The sequence below is a fragment of the Saccopteryx leptura genome, chromosome 5, assembly GCF_036850995.1.
Source record: "Saccopteryx leptura isolate mSacLep1 chromosome 5, mSacLep1_pri_phased_curated, whole genome shotgun sequence".
NCBI classification, from domain to species: domain Eukaryota; kingdom Metazoa; phylum Chordata; class Mammalia; order Chiroptera; family Emballonuridae; genus Saccopteryx; species Saccopteryx leptura.
The window spans coordinates 30,612,156-30,635,100 of NC_089507.1; the positions used below are offsets into that span (position 1 = coordinate 30,612,156).

At 36.4% G+C, this 22,945-nt stretch overlaps 1 protein-coding gene across 1 annotated transcript in view; it reads left to right on the forward strand.

Moving 5' to 3' along the window:
- Positions 1-22,945, forward strand: part of SLC30A9 (solute carrier family 30 member 9) — a 70,779-nt gene that overhangs the window by 22,679 nt on the left and 25,155 nt on the right. The window contains exons 4-10 of the mRNA XM_066385072.1: positions 3,354-3,453; positions 6,089-6,181; positions 6,569-6,651; positions 9,519-9,577; positions 15,958-16,025; positions 18,161-18,263; positions 20,864-20,919. Of these exons, the coding sequence (XP_066241169.1) occupies positions 3,354-3,453; positions 6,089-6,181; positions 6,569-6,651; positions 9,519-9,577; positions 15,958-16,025; positions 18,161-18,263; positions 20,864-20,919 (562 nt within the window). The remainder of the gene's footprint in view (positions 1-3,353; positions 3,454-6,088; positions 6,182-6,568; positions 6,652-9,518; positions 9,578-15,957; positions 16,026-18,160; positions 18,264-20,863; positions 20,920-22,945) is intronic.

Below are 22,945 nucleotides of genomic sequence, written 5' to 3' on the forward strand. Positions count from 1 at the left end.
TCTTTTCTAGGAGTAATTGTGTGATTAAGGAATTCTTTTTTTTAAATTGTGTGATTAGAACAATTATTATTATTATTATTATTATTATTATTATAGTGTAAGTGAGAGGAGGGAAGATAGAGAGACAGACTCCCACATGCTCCCCAATCGACTGGGATCCACCCAGCAGACCTCATCTGGGGCTGATGCTCAAATCAACTGACCCTCAGCACCTGGGGCAACACTCGAACCAATTGAGACACTGGCTGCAAGAGGGGAAGAGAGAGAGAAGGAGGGGAAGAGAAGCAGATGGTTGCTTCTCATGTGTGCCTTAACCAGGGATCAAACTTGGATCATTTGCACACTGGGCTGTTGCTCTTATCCACTGAGCCAACCAGCCAGGGCCCTTATAATATTGTTGTTGTTTTTAATTTATTGGGTTGACATGGTTCACCAAACCATACTGGTTTCAGGAATTCTTGTTTGCAGCCCTTTCCTTTCCTTTTTCCTTTTTTCTTTTTCCTTTTTTCTTTTTTCTTTTTCCTTTTTCCTTTCCTTTCTTTTTCCTTCCTTCCTTCCTTCCTTCCTTCCTTCCTTCCTTCCTTCCTTCCTTCCTTCCTTCCTTCCTTCCCTTCCCCTTCCCCTTCCCCTTCCCCTTCCCCTTCCCCTTCCCCTTCCTCTTCCCCTTCCCCTTCCTCTCCTTCCCTCCCTTCCTTCCCTCCCTCCTTCCCTCTTTTTTTTTTTTTTTTACAGAGACAGAGAGAGAGAGTCAGAGAGAGGGATAGACAGGGACAGACAGACAGGAACGGAGAGAGATGAGAAGCATCAATCATCAGTTTTTCACTGCGACACCTTAGTTGTTCATTGATTGCTTTCTCATATGTGCCTTGACCAGGGGGCTACAGCAGACTGAGTAACCCCTTGCTTAAGCCAGCAACCTTGGGCTCAAGCTGGTGAGCTTTGCTCAAACCAGATGAGCCCGCGCTCAAGCTGGCGACCTTGGGGTCTCGAGCCTGGGTCCTCCGCATTCCAGTCTGACGCTCTATCCATTGTGCCACCGCCCCGTCAGGCACCTTGATTTTACTGAGAGGAAGGGAGGGAGAGAGAGAGAGACAGGAACATCAATCTGTTTCTGCATGTGCCCCGACCAGGGATCAAACTGGCAACCTCCATGCTCTGGGACGATACTCTAACCAACTGAGCTATCTGGACAGGGCATGCAGCTCTTTATAATAGCTATGGCTCCTAATGAGCTATGACTCCCATTTTTATAATAGCTATGGTTCCTAATGAGCTATGACTCCCATTTCCAAATTAGCATGTTTCATGGAGGCAGAACTGTGGTTAGGAGTGCTGTGGCTTTGGAGTCAGAGAAAACTGGATTCAGTAGGATCCTATTAACCAATGTCGCTCCAATAAATTTTTTTTAAAACTGGTTTTAATTTGTGACCCCAGCATGTACCAACCGTATAGCTTTGTGCAGTTTACTTGACTTCTCTGAGCCATAGTTTTCTCCTCTACAAAGTGATGCTAAGAATGACATTTTTTTGGGCCCTAGCCGGTTGGCTCAGAGATAGAACGTTGGCCCAGTGTGTAGAAGTCCTGGTTTTGATTCCCGGCCAGTTTACACAGGAGAAGCACCCATCTGCTTTTCCACCCTTCCCCCTCTTCTTTCTTTCTGTTTCTGTCTTCCCCTCCTGCAGCCAAAGCTCCATTGGAGCAAAATTGGCCCGGGTGCTGAGGATGGCTCCATGGCCTGCACCTCAGGTGCTAGAATGGCTCCGATTGCAACAGAGCAATGGCCCAGATGGGCAGAGCATCACCCCCTAGTGGGCATGCCAGGTGGATCCCGGTCGGGCGCTTGCGGGAGTCTGTCTCTCTGCCAGTTCAAGTCTGTCTTGTTTCTTACTTCAGAAAAATACAAAAAAATATAAATAAATAAAAATTTTTGTAGGATAATTTTGAAGATGATACATAGGGTGCAGTCATAATTAAGAATAATTAATGTTGTGATAGCAATAATTATTATTAATAATCTGGGCCAGGACAGGACAATGGGTATTTCTAGCTACTTTGAAGAGATTTTTCAAAAAGTAATTTGAAAACAAACCTAATCTTTTGAAAGGGTGATGCAACTCTCCTCCCTGCTCCAGAGGAGCTCACCAGGATTTTGAGTTTTAGGATTATTAGAGTAAGGCAGTTCAGAGACTTGAGCTCATGTAAAATGAAGCCTTAAGTTCTTTATATACTGGTTTATTTTCAAATAAGTTTTAATTTTTATATTGAACTTTATTTTTGTTAAATTCTTCTGAAGTACTATTTGTGCATTTGATTTTAATAGTTCATGTGTTATTTTAAGAGTCTTTTTACCTACTGCAGTGATAGATAATTTTAGTCTTCATTTGCTCTCTCAGCTTGAAAATAGAACAGAAAGTTTAAGAATTAACAGGTATGAGAATAGAATGTGAAGTGATTAGGTGACAATTTGTAACAACACACGAGTTTATTCTGTTTTTTTGCTCTTGCCATCAGATACTTGCTCAAGTTATTTATCTATATCATGTGACCAAAAGTCTTACTTTATGACTTACAAACATAGGCCAATGTCGAGTGTAATTTTTAATTCACAGATTATAATTGATACCAAATTAGTATTTTGTTATTGATGTCTGGCTTTTTTAATGCACAGTTTGATATTTGATATAGGTAAATAATTTAATAGATGATAGTGTTTTACCTGTAATCTATAATAAACTTCCTATAATTTTAACTGATAAAAATGTTCCTTTTGTTTACTTCAGCTTTGTTGCATTATGTGAAAGTCCAATGACTTTTAAACTTTTTGACTGCAACCCACATAAATACTTAGTTTAGACAGAGATTATTATGTGTAACTGCAAAAAAAAAAACCCGCTTTTACAAAAAGGGCTTATTCTTAATTTCATGCAGTACCCTTTGATTTTTTTTTCATTTTTTTTATAAAATGCTGTTTTTATTCCACAGTTTTAAAAACACTGAACTAGCCTGTAATATTTAACTGAAACGTAACTTCATTTTTATTTAGAGCCTAAATGATTTAAATTGTGTTAATACAACTTAAACCTACCAGTGATACCTATATAAGGTGTCCATTAGACAAAGGGCTGGCATTTTGGTATCAGTTGCAGATTACAGGGAAAAAAGCTAGATGGCTATAAATGTATTTCACTCTATTCTGCACCTGGAGAATTTATTTTTCTGATGTCATTCAGTATATCAGGAAAAAGGTTGGTATTTTATGGAATTCATTAGCGAAGCCTCAGCCTGTGTTTATCTTTAACTATCACCTTTGTTGTGTATATTTTTCTGTTTTTCTATATATTTTTTGGTTTTAGTGAAAGCAGTCCTTAAGAAGAGGGAATATGGACCAAAGTATACTCAGAATAATTTCATCACTGGAGTTAGAGCAATAAATGAGTTCTGCCTTAAATCCAGGTACAGTTATTTTTTTAAAAAGGTAGTTTGATCTATCTAATCTGAATAATCATTTTCTTTCTTTCTTTTTTTTCCGAAGCTGGAAACGGGGAGAGACAGTCAGACAGACAGACTCCCGCATGCGCCTCCCGGGATCCACCGGGCACGCCCACCAGGGGCGAGGCTCTGCCCCTCCGTGGGCATCGCTCTGTCGCGACCAGAGCCACTCTAGCGCCTGGGGCAGAGGCCAAGGAGCCATCCCCAGCGCCCGGGCCATCTTTGCTCTAATGGAGCCTCAGCTGCGGGAGGGGAAGAAAGAGACAGAGAGGAGGGAGAGGGGGAGGGGTGGAGAAGCAGATGGGGCGCTTCTCCTGTGTGCCCTGGCTGGGAATCGAACCCCAGACTTCTGCACTCCAGGCCGACGCTCTACCACTGAGCCAACTGGCCAGGGCCCATTTTATTTCTTAGAATGTGTTATCTACTACCATCCATGTGGAAACTTTCCCATAGCTGCTTTCTGAATTAAAGAAATATTTTTATTCAGTTAAAAAATGTTAGTTATTTGTTTACCAAGTTGAATTCTGCTCCATCATGAGTAATTTTAGTCTTTCTGAGCTTCAAAAAGGCAAGTTTTTTCATAACCTCTGTATCCACAGATCTTAGGAGTTTTATTATCTTCATAGATATCAGATATAAATAAGATTATTTGCATCTTTTTTTTTTTTTACTTTTTAAAGTTTTGGCTAGCAGAATTGAATAGTACTTATTTAACTAAATAAATAGTACATTTATGTGTATATTTCACATGTGCTTTCTGTTGAGTATATTTTTTGTTGTTGAGTATATATTATTTTAACTTCTTCTGGTATCGTTTGTTACTAATGTTCTTATAATAATAGATTTATTGAAATGATATTTGTTGCCTGACCAGGCATTGGGGCAGTTGATGGAGCACTGACCTGGGATGCTGAAGACCCAGGTTGGAAACTGTGAGTTCTCTGGCTTGAGTGCTGGCTCATCCAGCTTGAGTGCAGGGTCACTGGCTTGAGCTTGGGATCATAGACATGACACCATGGACACTGGTTTGAGCCCAAGGTCGCTGGCTTGAGCAAGGGGTCACTCGCTCGGCTGTAGCCCCCCCCGTCAAGGCACATATGAGAAAGCAATCAATAAACAACTAAAGTGCTGCAACAAAGAATTGATGCTTCTCATCTCTCTCCTATCCTGTCTGTCCCCCTCTCTCTCGCTTGCAAAAGACAAAAAGAAAAGAAATTATATTTGTCACATACTTAAATTTTTTTCTTCCTTTATGTGTTTACCTAGAAAAGCCATCTTTGTGTAGAAGATTCCTTGGTTTTTTAGCGGTATCAGATGTGATCTACTCTTTTGTTTTTCCTTCTCCCTCATGGTCATCCTCCATGGTATAGTGTCAAGACATGAAGAATTCTACATCATTTTTTAGCATATAACTAGCAAAAGAATAATCAATTATAACATTGATGTAAAACTATTCTGTTTCACATAGAGATTTTATTTATTTTCTCAGAAAAATTTTGTGTATTAATTAGGTTAGATATTACTGTCCCCACATTATAGGCCAGGAAACATAATAAAGATGTTAGTGATGACCTAGCTTATTTAGTGAGTCAGTGACAGAGAAGAAACTAGAATAATCTTTTGATAGTTGATCCAAAGTATTTTACCTATGTGTGATGGTTGGTTGTTGTTTTTTTAAACTCCAGATTTAATTTCTACAAGTTAATATTCCATAGTTACCACATTTTAATTTATAGTCTTTCATTGTTGTTACAGAATTTTCTTAATAATGAAATATAGAATGACTGTTTAGTTGTGACTTGATGAATATGTGAACTTTTCAGAATTTAAGAGAAGGGAAAAATTATTAAATAGCATGGAATTTACATATAATCTTTGTGACTTGATACCTTTGAACTGTATTAACACAGTATTATTCTGGATGTAAACAAATAGGGCTGTAAATTTTAAATTTAAATTCTTAAATAGAGGGATGATACTCGAATCCATGTTCTTTCCAGTTTTCACCTTTTCCCCCATATGTCAGATATTGCATTGGTGTGTCCATAGCAGATAAAATGTAAGCACTTATGAAGGAACTTAATCTCTTATATGTTATGGTATCTTTATGGTTATTATTTTTTAGAGAGAGAGAGACAGGTAGACAGGAAGAAAGAGAGAAGGAGAGATGAGATGCATCAACTCATAGTTACAGCATTTTAGTTGTTTATTAATTGCTTCTCATACGTGCATTGACCTGGGGACTCAAGCCAATTCAGCTACCTGTGCTCAACAGTGGCAAGCCCGTGCTCAAGCCAGCAACCTTGGGGTTTTGAACCTGGGACTTCAGCATCCCAGGTCGATGCTATCTGTATACATTGCACCACCAACAGTCAAGCTATGGTATCTGTATCAAGCATCAAGAATAATTTTTTCTCACTCTCTAGATCAGTTTTTGTGTATAAAATGTAGTCTTTATAAACTAATCTTTAATGCTGTACAACTCTGTAGGCTTTTAACAGGATCAATGTAGTAGCTTTTATCTGCTTTTAATAATCCTTTTAAGTACATAAACTATATGAACATTGTGTAAATAAATTCAACATGTTTCTTTCTTCAGTGATCTGGAACAGCTTCGAAAAATCAGACGACGAAGTCCCCATGAAGATACTGAGTCCTTTACTGTGTACCTGAGATCAGATGTGGAGGCAAAGTAAGAACAGAGTTCTTTTAGCATAATAGTACATGCCAAGTTTGGGATTAATGGAAACACATTTTAGACAGACCCAGAGTTTTTTAAATGACATATTTTATTTTTTTAAGTAGAATATTTTTATATTTGCACATTTATCTGGAAGTTACTAGTGTTTACTACTTAACTAAAAATATGTCCTAATTTATAAGAAAATTTACTGTTGAATTTACTGTTTTGTTTTAGGTTTCATTTAGAGAAGTTTCTTACATGCTTTATATTTTTCCAAAGGACTTTATGCTTTGTTGTAAGATTCTCATATCATTATATGGTTCATCTAGATTTAATTATGCTTACAATAAAGTTATTAAAATTGTTCATTGTAGCTGCTCATGTGTTCATGCACAGATCTTTGGAAGTTTGGGGAAGCCCTGAAGCTCTTGCCAGAGAGAAAAAACTGCGAAGGGAAGCAGAAATAGAATACAGAGAAAGTGAGTATATTCATATTTAAAGCTAAGTTAGTTGGAAAGTACAGTTGCACTTCGGAGATATTGCAGGCTCAGTTCCAGACCACTGCAGTAAAGCAAGTCATAATCTTTTTTGCTGGTGGGGGCGGTTTTGCTTTCAATTTCTTAAAAAACACAACATATGTGAAGTACAGTAAAGAAAGCTTTATAAAATAAGGTGTGCCTGTAACTCACAGGTAAGAATAGTGCCTGTAATCCCCTGGTGGTTGCATACCTTTGGCTTTGGCTCTGTTGGTTGTAGCAAATAATCAGTATCCATTTTGGGATTCAATTACAATATGAAACAATATCTTTTTTTTTTCTTTTATAGCTTTTTAAAGATGACCAGAGGAAGTGAAGTTAGTTTTTGGTTTCCATAAGATATGAATATTAAAATGATGGTCTGAATTAAAGATTATACTTGTTCTAAAAGTGATAGAATAGATAGTGCTTTCTTATAGAAAAATGTTAATTCAGCTACCACATTTCTACTCTAATGAACTAATTCAACAGGTATTTGTCAAATATCTGTGAACTCAAAACTGCTTGGTGCTTGAGATTTAGATGCACATAAGATTCTCAGGGAATTAAAAAACCCAATGGTTTAGTGTCAAAGCCACTTTTATAGAATTAGGATTTATATAATATGAATAATTTTCAGATAATATACATGCATCTGTGCTTATTTATGACAAAAGTGATGCATACTTGTGATTTTAAAAAGGATACAAAAATATAAAGAATAAAGGTCTCCTTTTATTTTCACAAATATTGTAATTTTTCTTTCTAGAGATAACTGTTGTTGAAATTTCTCTTAGTGTGAATAAGCCATCAAACAGATAAGAAACATTTACATGATTCCAAAGTCACATCTTACAAGACAAAACACTTAAGAGAAATTTAGCCTCCATCCCTGTCCTCTCCATCCCTATTCCCTTCCTCTCACATAGGTAACTATTGAAAAGTCAGTTTGGGGTTTTTTTCCATTTAAAAATAAAATAAAATCGCATACATACATATATTACATATAATATATAATACAATATAATAGCCTGCCACCCCCCCCCTTTCATAAATAAGACATACTAAACATACTTCATGTTTTTGCTTTTTTTTTTCCTTGAGAATATGTCCCAGGGAGCATTCTATAGGAATAAATAGAGGCTTTTCTTTGTTCCTTTTATAATACTCCATTTTGGGGAGTAAGTATAACAGTTTATTCACTTATTCCTCCATAAATTGTTTCTGGTCCTTTGCTATTAAAACAGTAATACCATGAACAGCTTTGTCCATATATTAAAGGAAATATTTAAAGTAACAAAATTTGGGAAAACATGGTGATATAGGTATTTTATCCTATATTTTTAAACTTTGATTTAAAAATGAGGAATTGGACCTGACCTGTGGTGGCACCATGGATAGAGTTCGATCTAGGAGGCTGAGGTCCCAGGTTCAAAAACCCAAGGTCGCTGGCTTGAGCACGGGATCATCAACATGATTCCAAGGTCTCTGGCTTGAGCACGGGATCATCAACATGATTCCAAGGTCACTGGCTTGAGCAAGAGATCACTGGCTCGGCTTAAGGCGTCCCCCGCCCAACCCACCTCATCAAGGCACATATGAGAAGCAATCAATGAGAACTAACCTGCCTCAACTATAAGTAGATGCTCCTCATCTAATTTCTTGTCTGTCTCTCTCTCAAAAAACAAACAAGAAATGAAGAATTGGTTCTTATATTGGGTTTAAATAACATTAATTTTAGGTGATTTTGAGAAGAGCATCTTACCAAACTTCCTTTATCTCATTGCAAATACAGATTTCTCTGTACCTTTTTTTTATTATAAAAAAAACGCATTATAAAATTTATTGTTTTAACAGTTTTTAACTCTACAGTTCAGAACTGCTATGTGTATTCACATTGTTATGAAATAGATCTCCAGAAAGTTTTCTTTTCCAGTACTTTTTCATCTCACAAAACAAACAATGCTTGTTAAATAAGAACCGCCCTGTTCCTCTCCCCCTAGCCGCTGGTAGCTACTATTCTACTTTCTGTTTCTATGAATTTCACTATTGTAGATACCTCATATAAATGGAATCTTACAGCATTTGTATTTTTGATTGAGTTATTTTACATAGCATAAAATTTTTAAGGTTTACCCATGTGATGAGATTTCCTTTTTCAGTATGAGTAATATTCCATTGTATGTATATATCATATTTTGTCCATTCATTTATCCATGTACATTTTGCTTGCTTTTACTTCCTGGCTATTGTGAATAGTGCTGCTATGAACTTAGATGTGTAAATATCTCTTTAAGACTCTGCTTTTTAAAATTTTTATTTATAGCCACAAGTGAGATTGCTAAAGATTACATGATCGTTTTAATTTTTTGAGGAACTTCCATGTTGGTTTCCATTGCACTTGTACCATTTTACAATCCCACTAACATATATAAGGTTTCCAACTTTTCCACATCCTCACTAACACTTATTTTCTGTTTTTCTTTCTTCCTTTTTTTTCCATTTATTTTTTTAAGGATAGCAGCCATTCTGATGGGTGTGAAGTGAAAACTTAATTTGTTTTGATTTGCATTTTTCTGATTATTAGTGATATGAGCATCTTTTTGTGTGCTTGTTGCCATTCGCATATTATCTTTGGAATAAGGTCTATTCCAGTCCTTTGCCCATTTTTTAATCAGGTTGCAAATCTAAATTTCTTATAATAACCTGATATTTTTGCTGGTAGCTAATGAAGCCTTTATAACATAGTCTTAAAATAATTTTGCTAATCTAAAATGTGATTGATAAGAGTATGTATGAGCTAAATGTGTTTTGTAATTCTTTTCTCATAGGGCTATTTAGAAACCAAAAAATCTTAAGAGAATATAGAGACTTCCTTGGAAACACGAAGGTAAGGTATCTTTCTGACAATGTTACGCATGTGTTGCACAGTGAAATTCTAGTGCTAGTCCATTGTGAGATATAATCATATCATGTCTGTGATCCTAATTCAAGATTTTCTTGAGCACATTGTAATTTAGTGAATTACAGTCTATTTGCTTCTGTCTGACTTATTGAAATTTTAAAAATTGAAACATAAGTTCTCTTTAAATTTAGGACTATATTAAACCATAAGTATATAAATATAGGTGAAGGAAAAGACTTTATTTTCTCAGATTTGTGAAAAGATTTAGCTCTCTCATACCTACTTTTAATTTTCTTTATCTCTTCTTCTACTCATAACCCTGGTTAAATATTTTAATTGCTAGTTTTCTGCCAAATTCCTGAAGTTCAGCCCCCTAGAAGAGAAAATTACACTGCTATTTTGATCGTTCTTATTTTACTTTGTTAGTATACAAAATCAGTGGACATTCACTGACAGTCTTAAAACCTTCCATAGTATATTCACTATCCCACTCTGAAATAGCTATTGAATTCTTTTGTGTGTGTGTGTGTGTGTGTGTGTGTGTGTGTGTGTGTGTGTGTGAGAGAGAGAGAGTGACAGAGACAGATTCAGAGAGAGGGAGGGACACATAGGGACAGACAGACAGGAAGGGAAAGAGTTGAGAAGCATGAATTCTTTGTTGCGGCACCTTAGTTGTTCATTGATTGCTTTCTCATATGTGCCTTGACCAGGGGGGCTACAGCAGACTAAATGACCTCTTGCTCGAGCCAGCGACCTTGGCTTCAAGCTGGTGAGCCTTGCTCAAACCAGATGAGCCCATGCTCAAGCTGGCAACCATGGAGTTTTGAACCTAGATCCTCTGTATCCCAATCTGATGCTCTATCCACTGGGCTGCCACCTGGTCAGGCAGCTGTTGAATTCTTTTCCCTTTCTTTCTGCACTTTCCACAGCAGGGGTCGGGAACCTATGGCTTGCGAGCCAGATGTGGCTCTTTTGATGGCTTCATCTGGCTCGCAGACAAATCTTTAATTAAAAAAATAACAATGTTAAAAATATAAAACATTCTCATGTATTACAATCCATTCATTTTCTACTGCTCATGGTCATGGTTGTGGGTGGCTGGAGCCAATCACAGCTGTCCTCCAGGACAACACCAAATTTTATTGGATAATGCGTAATGTACACGGGTTGTTGTGAGGTCAGGAAGTAAACTTCTCTTCTTTTAATCAAGTAGTCAGCCGGCTAATTGCAGAAACGCTTTTGATGAAGAAGATGGCTAAAAGAAAAAAAGATGAGGAGTATCGTACTTTTCAGCAGGAATGGACAGAGAAATTCGCCTTTGTGGAGAGAGCAGGTTCTGCAGTGTGTCTAATATGCAATGATAAAATTGCATCGATGAAACGGTCAAATATAAAGCGGCACTTCGACACATGCCATACTATATTTGCATCGAAATATCCAGCGGGGGACAGCAGGAAGAAAGCATGTCAAGAGCTACTGTGCAGAGTGCAAGCAAGTCAGCAGCAACTCCGTGTTTGGACCCAACAAGGTAACTGGAGTTCGGCTAGCTTTGCTGGTGCTTTGGCAATTGTGAGAAACGGAAAGCCATTCACAGATGGGGAGTATGCCAAAACATTCATGCTTGATGTTGCCAATGAACTTTCTGACGACTTTTTGGACAAAGACAAGATAATCAAATGAATAAAAGACATGCCTCAGGCCCTGGCCGGTTGACTCAGTGGTAGAGCGTCGGCCTGGCATGCAGGAGTCCCAGGTTCGATTCCCGGCCAGGGCACACAGGAGAAGCGCCCATCTGCTTCTCTACCCCTCCCCCTCTCTTTCCTCTCTGTCTCTCCCCCTCCCGCAGCCAAGGCTCCATTGGAGCAAAGTTGGCCCGGGTGCAGAGGATGGCTCCAAGGCCTCTGCCTTAGGCGCTAGAATGGCTCTGGTTGCAACAGAGCAATGCCCCAGATGGGCAGAGCATCGCCCCCTGGTGGGCGTGCCAGGTGGATCCTGGTCGGGCGCATGCGGGAGTCTGACTGCCTCCCCGTTTCCAGCTTCGGAAAAATAAAAAAAAAAAAAGAAAAAAGACATGCCTCTGTCGGCAAGAACTGTTCACGATCGTACCATCATGATGGCAAATCAAATTGAGGCAACACAAGTGAAGGACATAAATGCAGCACCATTCTTTTCTCTCACTTTGGATGAGTCAACAGACGTAAGCCATTTATCCCAGTTTAGCATGATTGCAAGGTATGCTGTCGGTGACACACTACATGAGGAAAGTCTTGCTGTTTTGCCTATGAAAGAGACAACAAGAGGGGAGGATTTATTCAAGCCTTTCACTGAGTTCGCTAAAGAAAAAAATCTACCGATGGATAAAATATTTTGGTGTGTACTGATGGTGCTCCGTGCATGGTGGGGAAAAACAGAGGATTCGTAGCGCTTCTTTGTGAACATGAAAAGAGACCCATCCTAAGTTTTCACTGCATCCTACATCAGGAGGGGCTTTGTGCTCAGATGTGTGGCGAGCAAGCAGCTTGGTGAGGTGATGTTGCTGGTCATTTGGGTGGTCAACTTTATTGTTGCCCAAGCTTTAAATGATCACCAGTTTAAAACACTGCTGGATGAAGTTGGGAATAATTATCCTGGTCTGCTTCTGCACAGCAATGTGCATTGGTTGTCAAGAGGGAAGGTGTTCAGCCGTTTCGCGACTTGTCTGAGTGAAATCCAGACTTTTCTTGAAATGAAAAATGTCGAGCATCCTGAGTTAGCTAACACTGAGTGGCTCCTGAAGTTCTACTATCTCATGGACACAACTGAGCATCTGAACCAGCTCAATGTGAAAATGCAAGGCGTTGGAAATAGTCTTATTCCTTCAACAAGCAGTGTTTGCATTTGAAAACAAGCTGGAACTCTTCATCACTGACATTGAAACAGGTCATTTACTATTCTTTGAAAAACTGGGACAGTTTAAAGATGCATGCACAGCAAGTGACCCTGCTCAACATCTTGATCTCCAGCAGCTAGCTGGCTTCATATCTAATCTCCTGCAGTCATTCAAAGTGCGCTTTGGAGAATTTCGTGAGCGCACTTGTCTTTTTAAGTTCATCACCCATCCACATGAGTATGCAGTGGACAGCGCCAACCTGAGTTACATCCCCAGTGTCTCCGTCAGAGATTTTGAGCTACAAGCTGCTGACCTGAAGGCCTCAGACATGTGGGTGAATAAGTTCAAGTCACTAAATGAAGATTTAGAAAGACTTGCACGACAGCAAGCAGAGTTGGTGAGCAAACACAAGTGGGGAGAAATGAAAAAACTTTAACCTGCAGACCAGCTGATTGTCAAAACTTGGAACGCGCTTCCTGTCACATACCACACACTGCAGCATGTGAGTATTGCTGTACTGACAATGTTTGACTATGTATGCATGTGAGCAGTCTTTCTCACATCTAAAGAACGTTAAGACAAATGTACGATCATGTTTAATGGATGGAAATCTCAATGCCTGAATGAAGCTGAACCTCACCACGTATCAACCAGACTACAAAGCCATCAGCAAAACCATGCAGCACCAGAAGTCACGTTAATGGTAAGAAGTACTTTATTCATCATTGGTGAGCAACAGCATAACAACGTAATTAAAAAGAGTTCAGAGACTTATTGTACTTTAAAGTGTTGGTCTTACATAAAATGCACACATTTACTTGTATTTAGAGTTAAACATATTGTATGGCTCTCACGGAATTACATTTTAAAATATGTGGCATTCATGGCTCTCTCAGCCAAAAAGGTTCCCAACCTCTGTTCTACAGCCTCACTGTTGAGTCTTCAGCTGGTGACCTTGCTTCATATTTCATTGAAAAAAAAATGGATTAATCTGATAAAAGTACCTCAGTTTCTATCAGCAAATTTATTAACTTACCTATATATGTGCCTGAATACTCTGTTTTCCTAATTATTAGAAGGAAATTCATACTGGGACCAGTATAGAAAGTTTGCCTGTACCATCCCACCTCTAATTCTTTCCTGAATTCTTTTCAGTTGGACTTTCATCCCCATCACTGCACTGAAATGGCTCTTACAAAGTCACCATCACCACCAAGATGCCAAGTAGTCATGTGCAGTCAGCTTTGCAGTTAAACTTAGCTGGGAGGTATCTCCTATTGAGAAGTGAATGTCATATCTAGAGAAAGGCTAACTGAGCAGATTGTTTCCTTTCTTCTGTTATACTCGAGGCACTGCTCCCTTCTTACAAAATATAAGAATTGTCAGGGACGAAGGCCCCTCCCATTTTTATGTTCTGAGCTTCTTGATTTCCATTTCCCCCGTGTTCCTGGCCCCCAGTGCTGCACTGAAGGTGTGCACTCTGCAGTGGCAGCATTTCACTTCTGTGCCAGGCTGTTAAAATTTCTTCAACCTTGTCACTGTTTTTGACCTAGTTACCAGCAACACATTTTTACCTTTTCTACAGCTTTATCAGAGTAATTTAAGTTCAGTGATTGTTTTTCCTATTATAACATTCTGTTCTGGTTTTAAAGATCTCATTTCTCTTCCTGTCTGTCTTGTTTATCCCATAATTTCTGAGACCTTTCTTCTAAAGAAATCTTTCAAATCTTCTATTCTAAGCCTCATGTTTTCATTTATTTGTATTCATTTTTTACTCCTAAATTAATTTTATTTTTTCTCTACTCAACCAAAGGATGCATCATATTTTCTTTATAATAAAACACCAACACACACTCTGTTTTTTGTTTATCAGTACACAATAGAACTCAGAGTTCTAGAGCCAGAGTTAGTATTTAAAGTTTACAAGTCTAAGTTCAAGTTGAGACTCTATGGACAAGGTTTGTCCCTACCTAGTTCCTGTCTTAGCCTTGAAAGTGGCTCAAAACAGAATTTGGGGCATTAATTGCACACTGTGAAGACTTGGTTCTAACATTTTAAAGCTTGAAGCTCCCTCCTTTGCCCACCAGGAGCATAGGAGGTGTTCTTTAAAGTCCTGGCCTGCAGACCTGACCGCAAAACATTGATAATTGAGCTCTCTGCCTTTGCTTTTGCCCCCATAACTCAGTCTCTACCTTATAAACGGTGTCCTTTTCAAACATAAATCAGACTTTATCAAGGATCTGCTTAAAATCATCCGGTAGCTTCTTCTCGCTAGAGTTTTTGAATGTGCTGTACAGTAAGTATACTCTTCTCGCTAGAGTTTTTGAATGTGCTGTACAGTAAGTATACTCGCTAGAGTTTTTGAATGTGCTGTACAGTAAGTAAATCTGAAACATTGTTCCAGATTTTTTTTGGTTGCCTTCTTATCAGTGAGCTTCTTTCCCTGACTGATAAGCTAAAATAATCCATTCTGTTATATACCTCTACTCCCTATGTTACTCTCTCAGTTCTGTTTTCTTTATCATATTTATTACTGCCTGATATGATGTATTTCTTTATGGATTTAGTCTCTATATCTTCCTGTACTGGACTGTGAGATCTGTGAAGTCAGGGACTCTATTTTGTTTACTGTCATGCCTCAGTATCTAGGACTGTGCCAGGTACAAAGTAGTTGCACAATTGATACCTCTTGAATAAATGGCATAAGGCAGAATATATGAAGTGCTTTAATAGAAATGTAAAATGCAACATAATGTGTAGCAGGTTGGGGACCAAGGATGGCTTTACATGCGAAGGTGACACTTGGCCAGAGATGTAGAGGATGAATAAAACTTGGATAGATTGCAGTGGAAGACGACAGCATTCCAGGGAGAAGAAAGAGCAGGAGAAAATGCAAAGTATATATTCAAGGAACAGCAAAAGAACATTTAACTCAAAAATATTTTCCCTGAATATGTGTCTTTTTTTTATTTCCTTTTGTTTTAGTCTGTTTTGGAATTAAACACATTATTATCATTTTGAGGTCTTTCGTTTTTATTGAGTAGTCAGGAATTAAATTAGAGCCTCAAACTTGTTGTCATTGGCCATTCTGTGTGTAAAAGTTTAAAAAAGTTGCTTAAGAAATGGAAAAATTTTAGAGTCAACTTTTGTTCAATATACTTTTATCATTGGAGTCAATTTTTGTTCAATATACTTATATCACTTTATTCCTAGTTTTTATGTAGCCAACTCAGATTCTTTCTAGAAGCAGGTAGGAAATCAATTACAAAACAAAACAATTAAGGTGCTGAAAAGGACCCAGATATACTTTGAATTTTCATCTTCTACTTTTCATCTTCTACTTTTTATAGAGGAAATTCTGGAGAAACAATTAAATAAGTAAACCTAGTTGTAGAGGTATTGATAGAGGAGATACTTTCTAGTGTGTCAGTCATTTGTAAGCATTAAAATGCTTCTAGAAATTTTAAGAGATTTTTAAATTGTTTTTCTTTTATAGCCACGTTCCAGAATGGCATCAGTTTTTCTTAAGGGGCCAGGAAAAGTGGTGATAGTGGCCATTTGCATGTAAGTACCTAGCCTTCTAAAAAAGAGAAATGCATAATTTTACATGTATATTCTTGAATGTATACATTTATTAGTTGGCCTCTAATAAAGAGTTACAGGTTTATATTGTTTTAGGAGGAAGTTGAATGTCTTTGGATTTTTTAGTAAATTGATGGGGGAAGAGTCCACATAGATACCCATACTTGTGCTATATATATTTTTGCTGTAGTTAAGATTTAAGAACAGTTGCTATCTGAAAATTCCCTCTCATTTTCATTGAAGTTGATAGAACTCTATTTTAAAAAGCTGAGATAGCCAAGGTTATTTTTAGGGTAATTAAATCAACCTGGATTATAGCTACTGATGAATATCTACACTCGTATTTTTCTCCCTCTTAACTTGGTGTAGAACATAATTGATATTTTGACATTTTTTGTCCTCTTTTCTTCTTGATTTCTATTGTTTTGTCCATTTTGTTGAATAATCTATTTTAAAATGTTGAAAAACATTAATTCTATAATTCATTAGTTTTTTCTTTTATTTCATATACATTTATTAGTTGGCCTCTAATAAAGAGTTACAGGTTTATATTGTTTTAGGAGGAAGTTGAATGTCTTTGGATTTTTTAGTAAATTGATGGGGGAATTATTGGGCCTGGGAACACAAAATTGTTACCTTCAAGGATTGGAGGGGCTCTGAACTAGAGGAAGTCGTTTGCAGTAATACAGAAAAGAGATGATGACACACTAAACTAAGAGAGTGGTAGGAGGGACGGAGAGACAAGGTTAGGTTCAGAAAGCATTAGGAGGTATGGAAAAGGAGTCGCCCATATTTCGGGGCAGTTAGATATCACACCATCACTGAGTGAAGGAGCACTGGGAGGAGGGCCGGGCTGGGGCAAAGGAATGCTGAGTTCAGGTTTGAGTTTGAGCGTTTATAGGACACCTAAGTGGGGTTGGTTAACAGGATTAATTTTTTAGTGTGTGGGTAAAATGGGGTTAGCAATTAAAATTTTATTCATCACAGGGATGTATGTAATATACATAAACTGCATAATGTAGTACCTAGTACATAATGTGTACTTTATAATTATTGTTAATATATATTGGTGTGATGCTCAGGAGGGAGATTTGGATTAGAGATTTAGAGGTGAGAGTTATTAGTATGTAGATGATAACTAAAGCCATAGAAGAATGTGTATAGTATGAAGAAGGAAAGGCCCTCAGGAAAAAACCTTGATGAGTGCTAACATTAAGAAATGGGTAGAAGAAAAAGAGCTTACTGAGGTAAAACAAGGGGCAATGTGGGAGGAAAACTGGGAGCTTCATGGACACCAAGGAAGACCGTGATTTAAGAAAACAGTGGCAAATGTGTCTGTGAGATTAAGAAAAATACTAAAATGTTTCTAGGAACTTTATACCAAGAAGTGCTTGGTGTTATTGGAAACAGAGACCTTTATTTAGTGCAGTGATAACTGTACAAAGTGAGGAAAACTGAGAAGCAGGAGCAGATGTGATTGTTTCAAGAGATTATTTGAAGTGGAGGAAGGGAATGTATGGTTTCCTCATTTATAAAATGAGGATGTTAATATTTGTATAATAGAGTTATAATAAAACATGGTACATCTAGTGTAGTATCTGAGATAAATCATGCTAGTCGTCACTATTGAAATCTGAGCAGCTGGATTGCTCAGAGATAATCATATTTATTTTAGCATCTGTGGTCTATTATGACCTAGAGACTGCTTGTTCTAGATTTGTCTTTACTTAAATAAATAAACCTTCACTGAAGTCTTGCCTTTGACCTTGATCTACTAGACAACATTGAGTACAGGTCATTTACTGACCTAAGACATAATTTCCTAATTTTGTTTTGTCCAAATGTCGAACACTCTCTTTTCTTAGCAGTTCTCAAAATGCACTTAATTTGCTTACATGCATCATGGATCCTTATTTGAGTGTTTAATGATACCATAATCTATATTTTTCAAATTTGTATTCTTGTTACCTAAAACATAGTAAGTTCTTGCAGGCTAGAGATTCTTTTTAATTTACCTTGAACACAATCTAGTATAAAGATATATATGGTAAATTAAATAAGCTTTTGGTGAATATTTTTGTCCAAACCAGTGCTAAATTGTTTTCTCTTTCTCCTAGCAATGGATTAAATTGCTTCTTTAAATTTCTTGCTTGGATTTATACGGGTTCAGCAAGTATGTTCTCCGAAGCTATACACTCTTTATCTGATACCTGTAATCAGGTGAGGGGTAAAAGCTTTCTTCTTATTAATGTTAAAGTAATTCTTTACTACTTTAATGTAAAAGTTGGCCTGTTTAAAAATTAAATAATCCTGGCCCTGGCCGGTTGGCTCAGTGGTAGAGCATCGGTCTGGCGTGCGGGAGTCCAGGGTTCGATTCCCGGCCAGGGCACACAGGAGAAGCGCCCATCTGCTTCTCCACCCCTCCCCCTCTCCTTCCTCTCTGTCTCTCTCTTCCCCTCCTGCAGCCAAGGCTCCATTGGAGCAAGGTTTGCCCGGGCGCTGAGGATGGCTCTGTGGCCTCTGTCTCAGGAGCTAGAATAGCTCTGGTTGCGGTAGAGCGACGCCCCAGATGGGCAGAGCATTGCCCCCTGGTGGGCATGCCGGGTGGATACCGGTTGGGTGCATGCGGGAGTCTGTCTGACTGCCTCCCCGTTTCCAGCTTCAGAAAAATACAAAAAACAATTAAATAATCCTATAGTTGGTACATGGAAGAAAAATAAAATTGTTTTACTTTTGAACAACAAAGTACATAGAAATACGATCATGGTATTTTAAAGCAGTTTAGGCTTTAAGAACTCCAACAGTGGAATATAAAGTATAAGATTATAGGTTACTAATGTTTGGGCAGAAGTTTTTGTGGAAGAGATTCTTACAGTAGGTGGAAATTTTATTTCAGTATGAGTTCTGATGACTATAAGAGCCAATGAATCTAAGTTTTTTGAATAATGATATAAATTAGTCTTATGTAACTGATGAATTAAAATTTCACATTAGACTAGTATTTTGAATTCCTTTCCTGAATTTGCAATTGAAGAAAGATTTTTAGAAAATTAAAATACCTTCTTTGATCCAAATTTTGAATACCATAAACCTAAGCCTTTTTAAAGAACATGATAAAATTTTCTACTTGTGTTATTTAACATTTTAAAGAATGTGGTGTATTAAGATAATGCCTTTTCAGTATTTATTTGTACTCCTATTATGTAAGAATGAATTGGAAGAATTTGCAGTCAAAGACAACACATTCAATAAAACCATTTAAGACAAAGTTAAAAATGATAAGATGGTAAGGAATAGTGAGTACAACCTTAACTAAAAATCAAACCCAAGAACTCACTGTCAAATGGGTTAAAACCTTTTGCAAAAGTAAGGAAAGAAGTTAGACACTTGCTGTTAGTACTAACAAAGCTTTCCCCTGAGTTAATATTTTTGTACAATAAATACTTAATAACTACTGTCAATTTAATATTTTCCCAGTTCGGTTGTGGTAGGAGAGAGGGGAGAGGGGTTGAGGAGAGATATGTAACATATCTGTTTTGTTGAAAACTTATTTGAACTTAAGGAAATTGAAATGAAAAGTATTTGTATTTATGGACAAGCTTATTAATTTCATTATTACTTTTATTAAAACATTGAAGATAGTTTTTCAGTGTACTCTTCAGAGCTTTAACAGAATGTGGTAGATATAGCTGTGTGCCTGGCCTGAAATAATAACATGATAATTTGAGTAAGAAAAAAATCAAATTTTAAAACATTAAAGACCTGCTTCCAGCCATGATGGACTAATGGGGACTGAATTTAGTCTTTTCCTGAGACATGTGGTATAGTGAAGCAGAGTCAGAAATAACTCATTAAGTTGAGAAGGCAAAAATTGTTTAGGGAGTGTGAGGAAGCTAGAAATGATGAGGCAGAGTTCACAGAGGATCAGAGTGCTAAAGGATCAAGCTGCAACTTTATTACCTGCCAGAACAAAGTCCCACAGTCTAGATAGAAGACAACAAAATCCAGACATTTAGTATAACATTCACAATGTTCAGCAGTTAATTTAAAAAAAGAAAAAAGTTATCCAAGAAGCAAAAATTTTGACTTGTAACCAAGAGACAAATCAGTCAATAGAAAGAGACTCAACTGACATAATAGAATTAGGAGACAAGGATGTTAAATGACTATTACAACTACATTCATGGTTTTGCAATTTTACTAGTAATGTTTGTATCCATAATATATACTGTTTTAAAATTTTTAGTCTTTTATTTGTAGTTACACAAGTTACCCATCATATAAAAAACCATATTATAGACCCCCTATTCCTGCTTCTCTCCTCAGAGGTAAAAATATAGTTAAATGTGCATTTTTCTAGACCTTTTCCTGTGCTTTACATTATGTATAGTTTACAAAAATTATAAAACGTGGGTTCTGTACTGTATAAACTGTTCCTAAACCTGCTTTTCCCCCGTACACTCAATGGTCTGTCTAGGAGCTTTTAGCGTGTCAGTACATAAAGCTCTATCCCAACTCCATTCTCTGAACCTGTTGTAGAAGTAATTTATGGTTTGACTATACCATTATTTATTTAGCCATTTTTCAGTGGTAGATTTTAGGTTGCTTTCAGATTTTTCATCTTTAGAAGCAGTGGTGTTTTGAACGCCTTTGTGTTCATCTTTATTCCTCTTGGGTAAGAGAAACCAGAAATGCTGGGCTATTGGACGAGTGTATGTTGTGTTTCTTTGCCCTGTTCAGGCTGCATCCTCCAGATTGACTTTACCACATTATACTCCCCATCTTGCTAATGATTATTTACCTTTTTCCTTCTTCCTTAGGGTTTACTGGCATTGGGCATCAGTAAGTCTGTTCAAACACCAGATCCTACTCATCCGTAAGGACACTGCCTTTATTTTTTTGTTTTGGTGGCAAGTCATTGAAATAAAAGCAACTGAATTTTAGAAACCTGATGTTTATGTACCAGCTCATGATAAAGATTTGTCATTTCTTCCACTGAAGTATCTAAAATGTAGGACTCACTACTGTGTCAAAGTAAATTCAATATGAAATTTGAAAATGGAGTTTAAATTTGTATGCTTTGTAACAGCATAGAGAACTTGTTCTTTTCATATTTAAATTTTATATATTTAATTTTCATAATTAAAAACAAAGTATATATATATTTTTTATCTCAGACTTCTATTTTATTTGGTCAAAGGAAACATATTTCATACCTAGACTAATAGGCCACTTAATATAAAATCTTAGTGATAACTTCTAGTAAATTCATTAATCTATTTTAATTTTTCTGTTGTGATTTGGAAATAGTATTCTGTTAATATTTCAAATTATTTGTAAAATGAGTGCTTTGTAGAATATATTATTTTGAATCCTGCCAGTTGATTTTGTTGTTGCTTCTAGCATAACCAGCTAACACTTTTGAATTCTACATGCATCATTTTTAAAAACACACTCTAGTAGTAGAATTTGATTGAGCTTAAGACAAAAAAATAGTTATTTTGTAAAGCAGTCAATCTCTGCATTATATAAATGCCTTTCTTTACTTGAAAGGTAGACACTACTGCTTTCAATATTGTATTTTCTGAGTAGTTTTATATACCAAAAATTTTAAAACAGGGTAAAATTTAAAAATTTTAGTTTATGAAGATTTCTTCTCAAAGTACTATCAATAACCTACTTTAGTGCTGTCCAGTCTACAAAATTTTCTACAAAATCTGTTCAGTAGTCACTGGGTGCACATGGCTGTTGAGCACTTGAAATGTGGCCAGTGCAAATGAGGAACCACATTTCACATTTTACTTAGTTTTAATTAAGTAAAATTTAAATAGCCTTATATGGTTAATGATTTATTTTAGACAGTGCAGATTTACTGAATTAAAATTTCAATGAGAACCTATAGATTTCTAGAAAATATTGTTTTAATTTAGATCTCCATTTCCATTTACTTTAACTTAAATAAATACATATATATCTTATATTACTTTGGTGGGGGAAATTTTTAGAAGAAAGTAAGTTTTTGTAAATCAGGCTCATAGAACATTATCACATCTATAAGCAGAGAATTGCCTATGTTAAGGTTATGTATTTACAAAAAGGATTTAAGAATTGTTTTTAATAAGAATTCTTATTTAAATTTTCATCTGCCAGAAGAAGGGTGCCATAGAGTTTGCGTTTGGGAGGAAATTTCCTAAGAAAGTATTTTTATTAATGAGTGCTTTTTTTCCTTTTAAAGTATGTCATATTTTTTAACTTAATGCTGAGAATTTTATTGAGTACATGCAGAAATACAAAAGAATTCATGTAAAGACCAAAGGTACTTGAAAAATAATTGATATTAAAACAAAGAAACTGTCATAAAAACACCCAGAAAACTGAAGCTCTTAGTCCTAATAATAGCAGTTATTTGCTGTGTGCTAAACTACAACAGAACCAGCAACAAATGTCCAGCTTCCAGTTACAGGTAATATAAATCATTGACTGTACAAGAAGACCAAAACAACTTAATTAGAAGCTGTATACAAAGAAATTTAAATGTTATCCTGTTCATTAAACATCTGAATGCATTTTTTTAAAAAGATTAGTTTTACCAGCACTTGTGGTACATAAAAGTAAAATACAGTAGTTCTACTAAATTAAAACAAACCATATGGAAAATGAATTAACAAACGCTTGTATTAAATCATATTTATTCTATTTATGTATTTTCAAAGATCTTGCAGTTTTTTTCCACCTTATATGTTGATATTCTGATTAGATTTGAGTTTGGCACTTAAACTTTACTTAAATGTAAAGCTATAACACCTTAATATTGTAAGAGATTTTTGTTTTCTTTTTCATTGACCTAGTAAACATGTATTTTGACAGGAAATCATATATATTTCTTGTAAACTCTATTATTA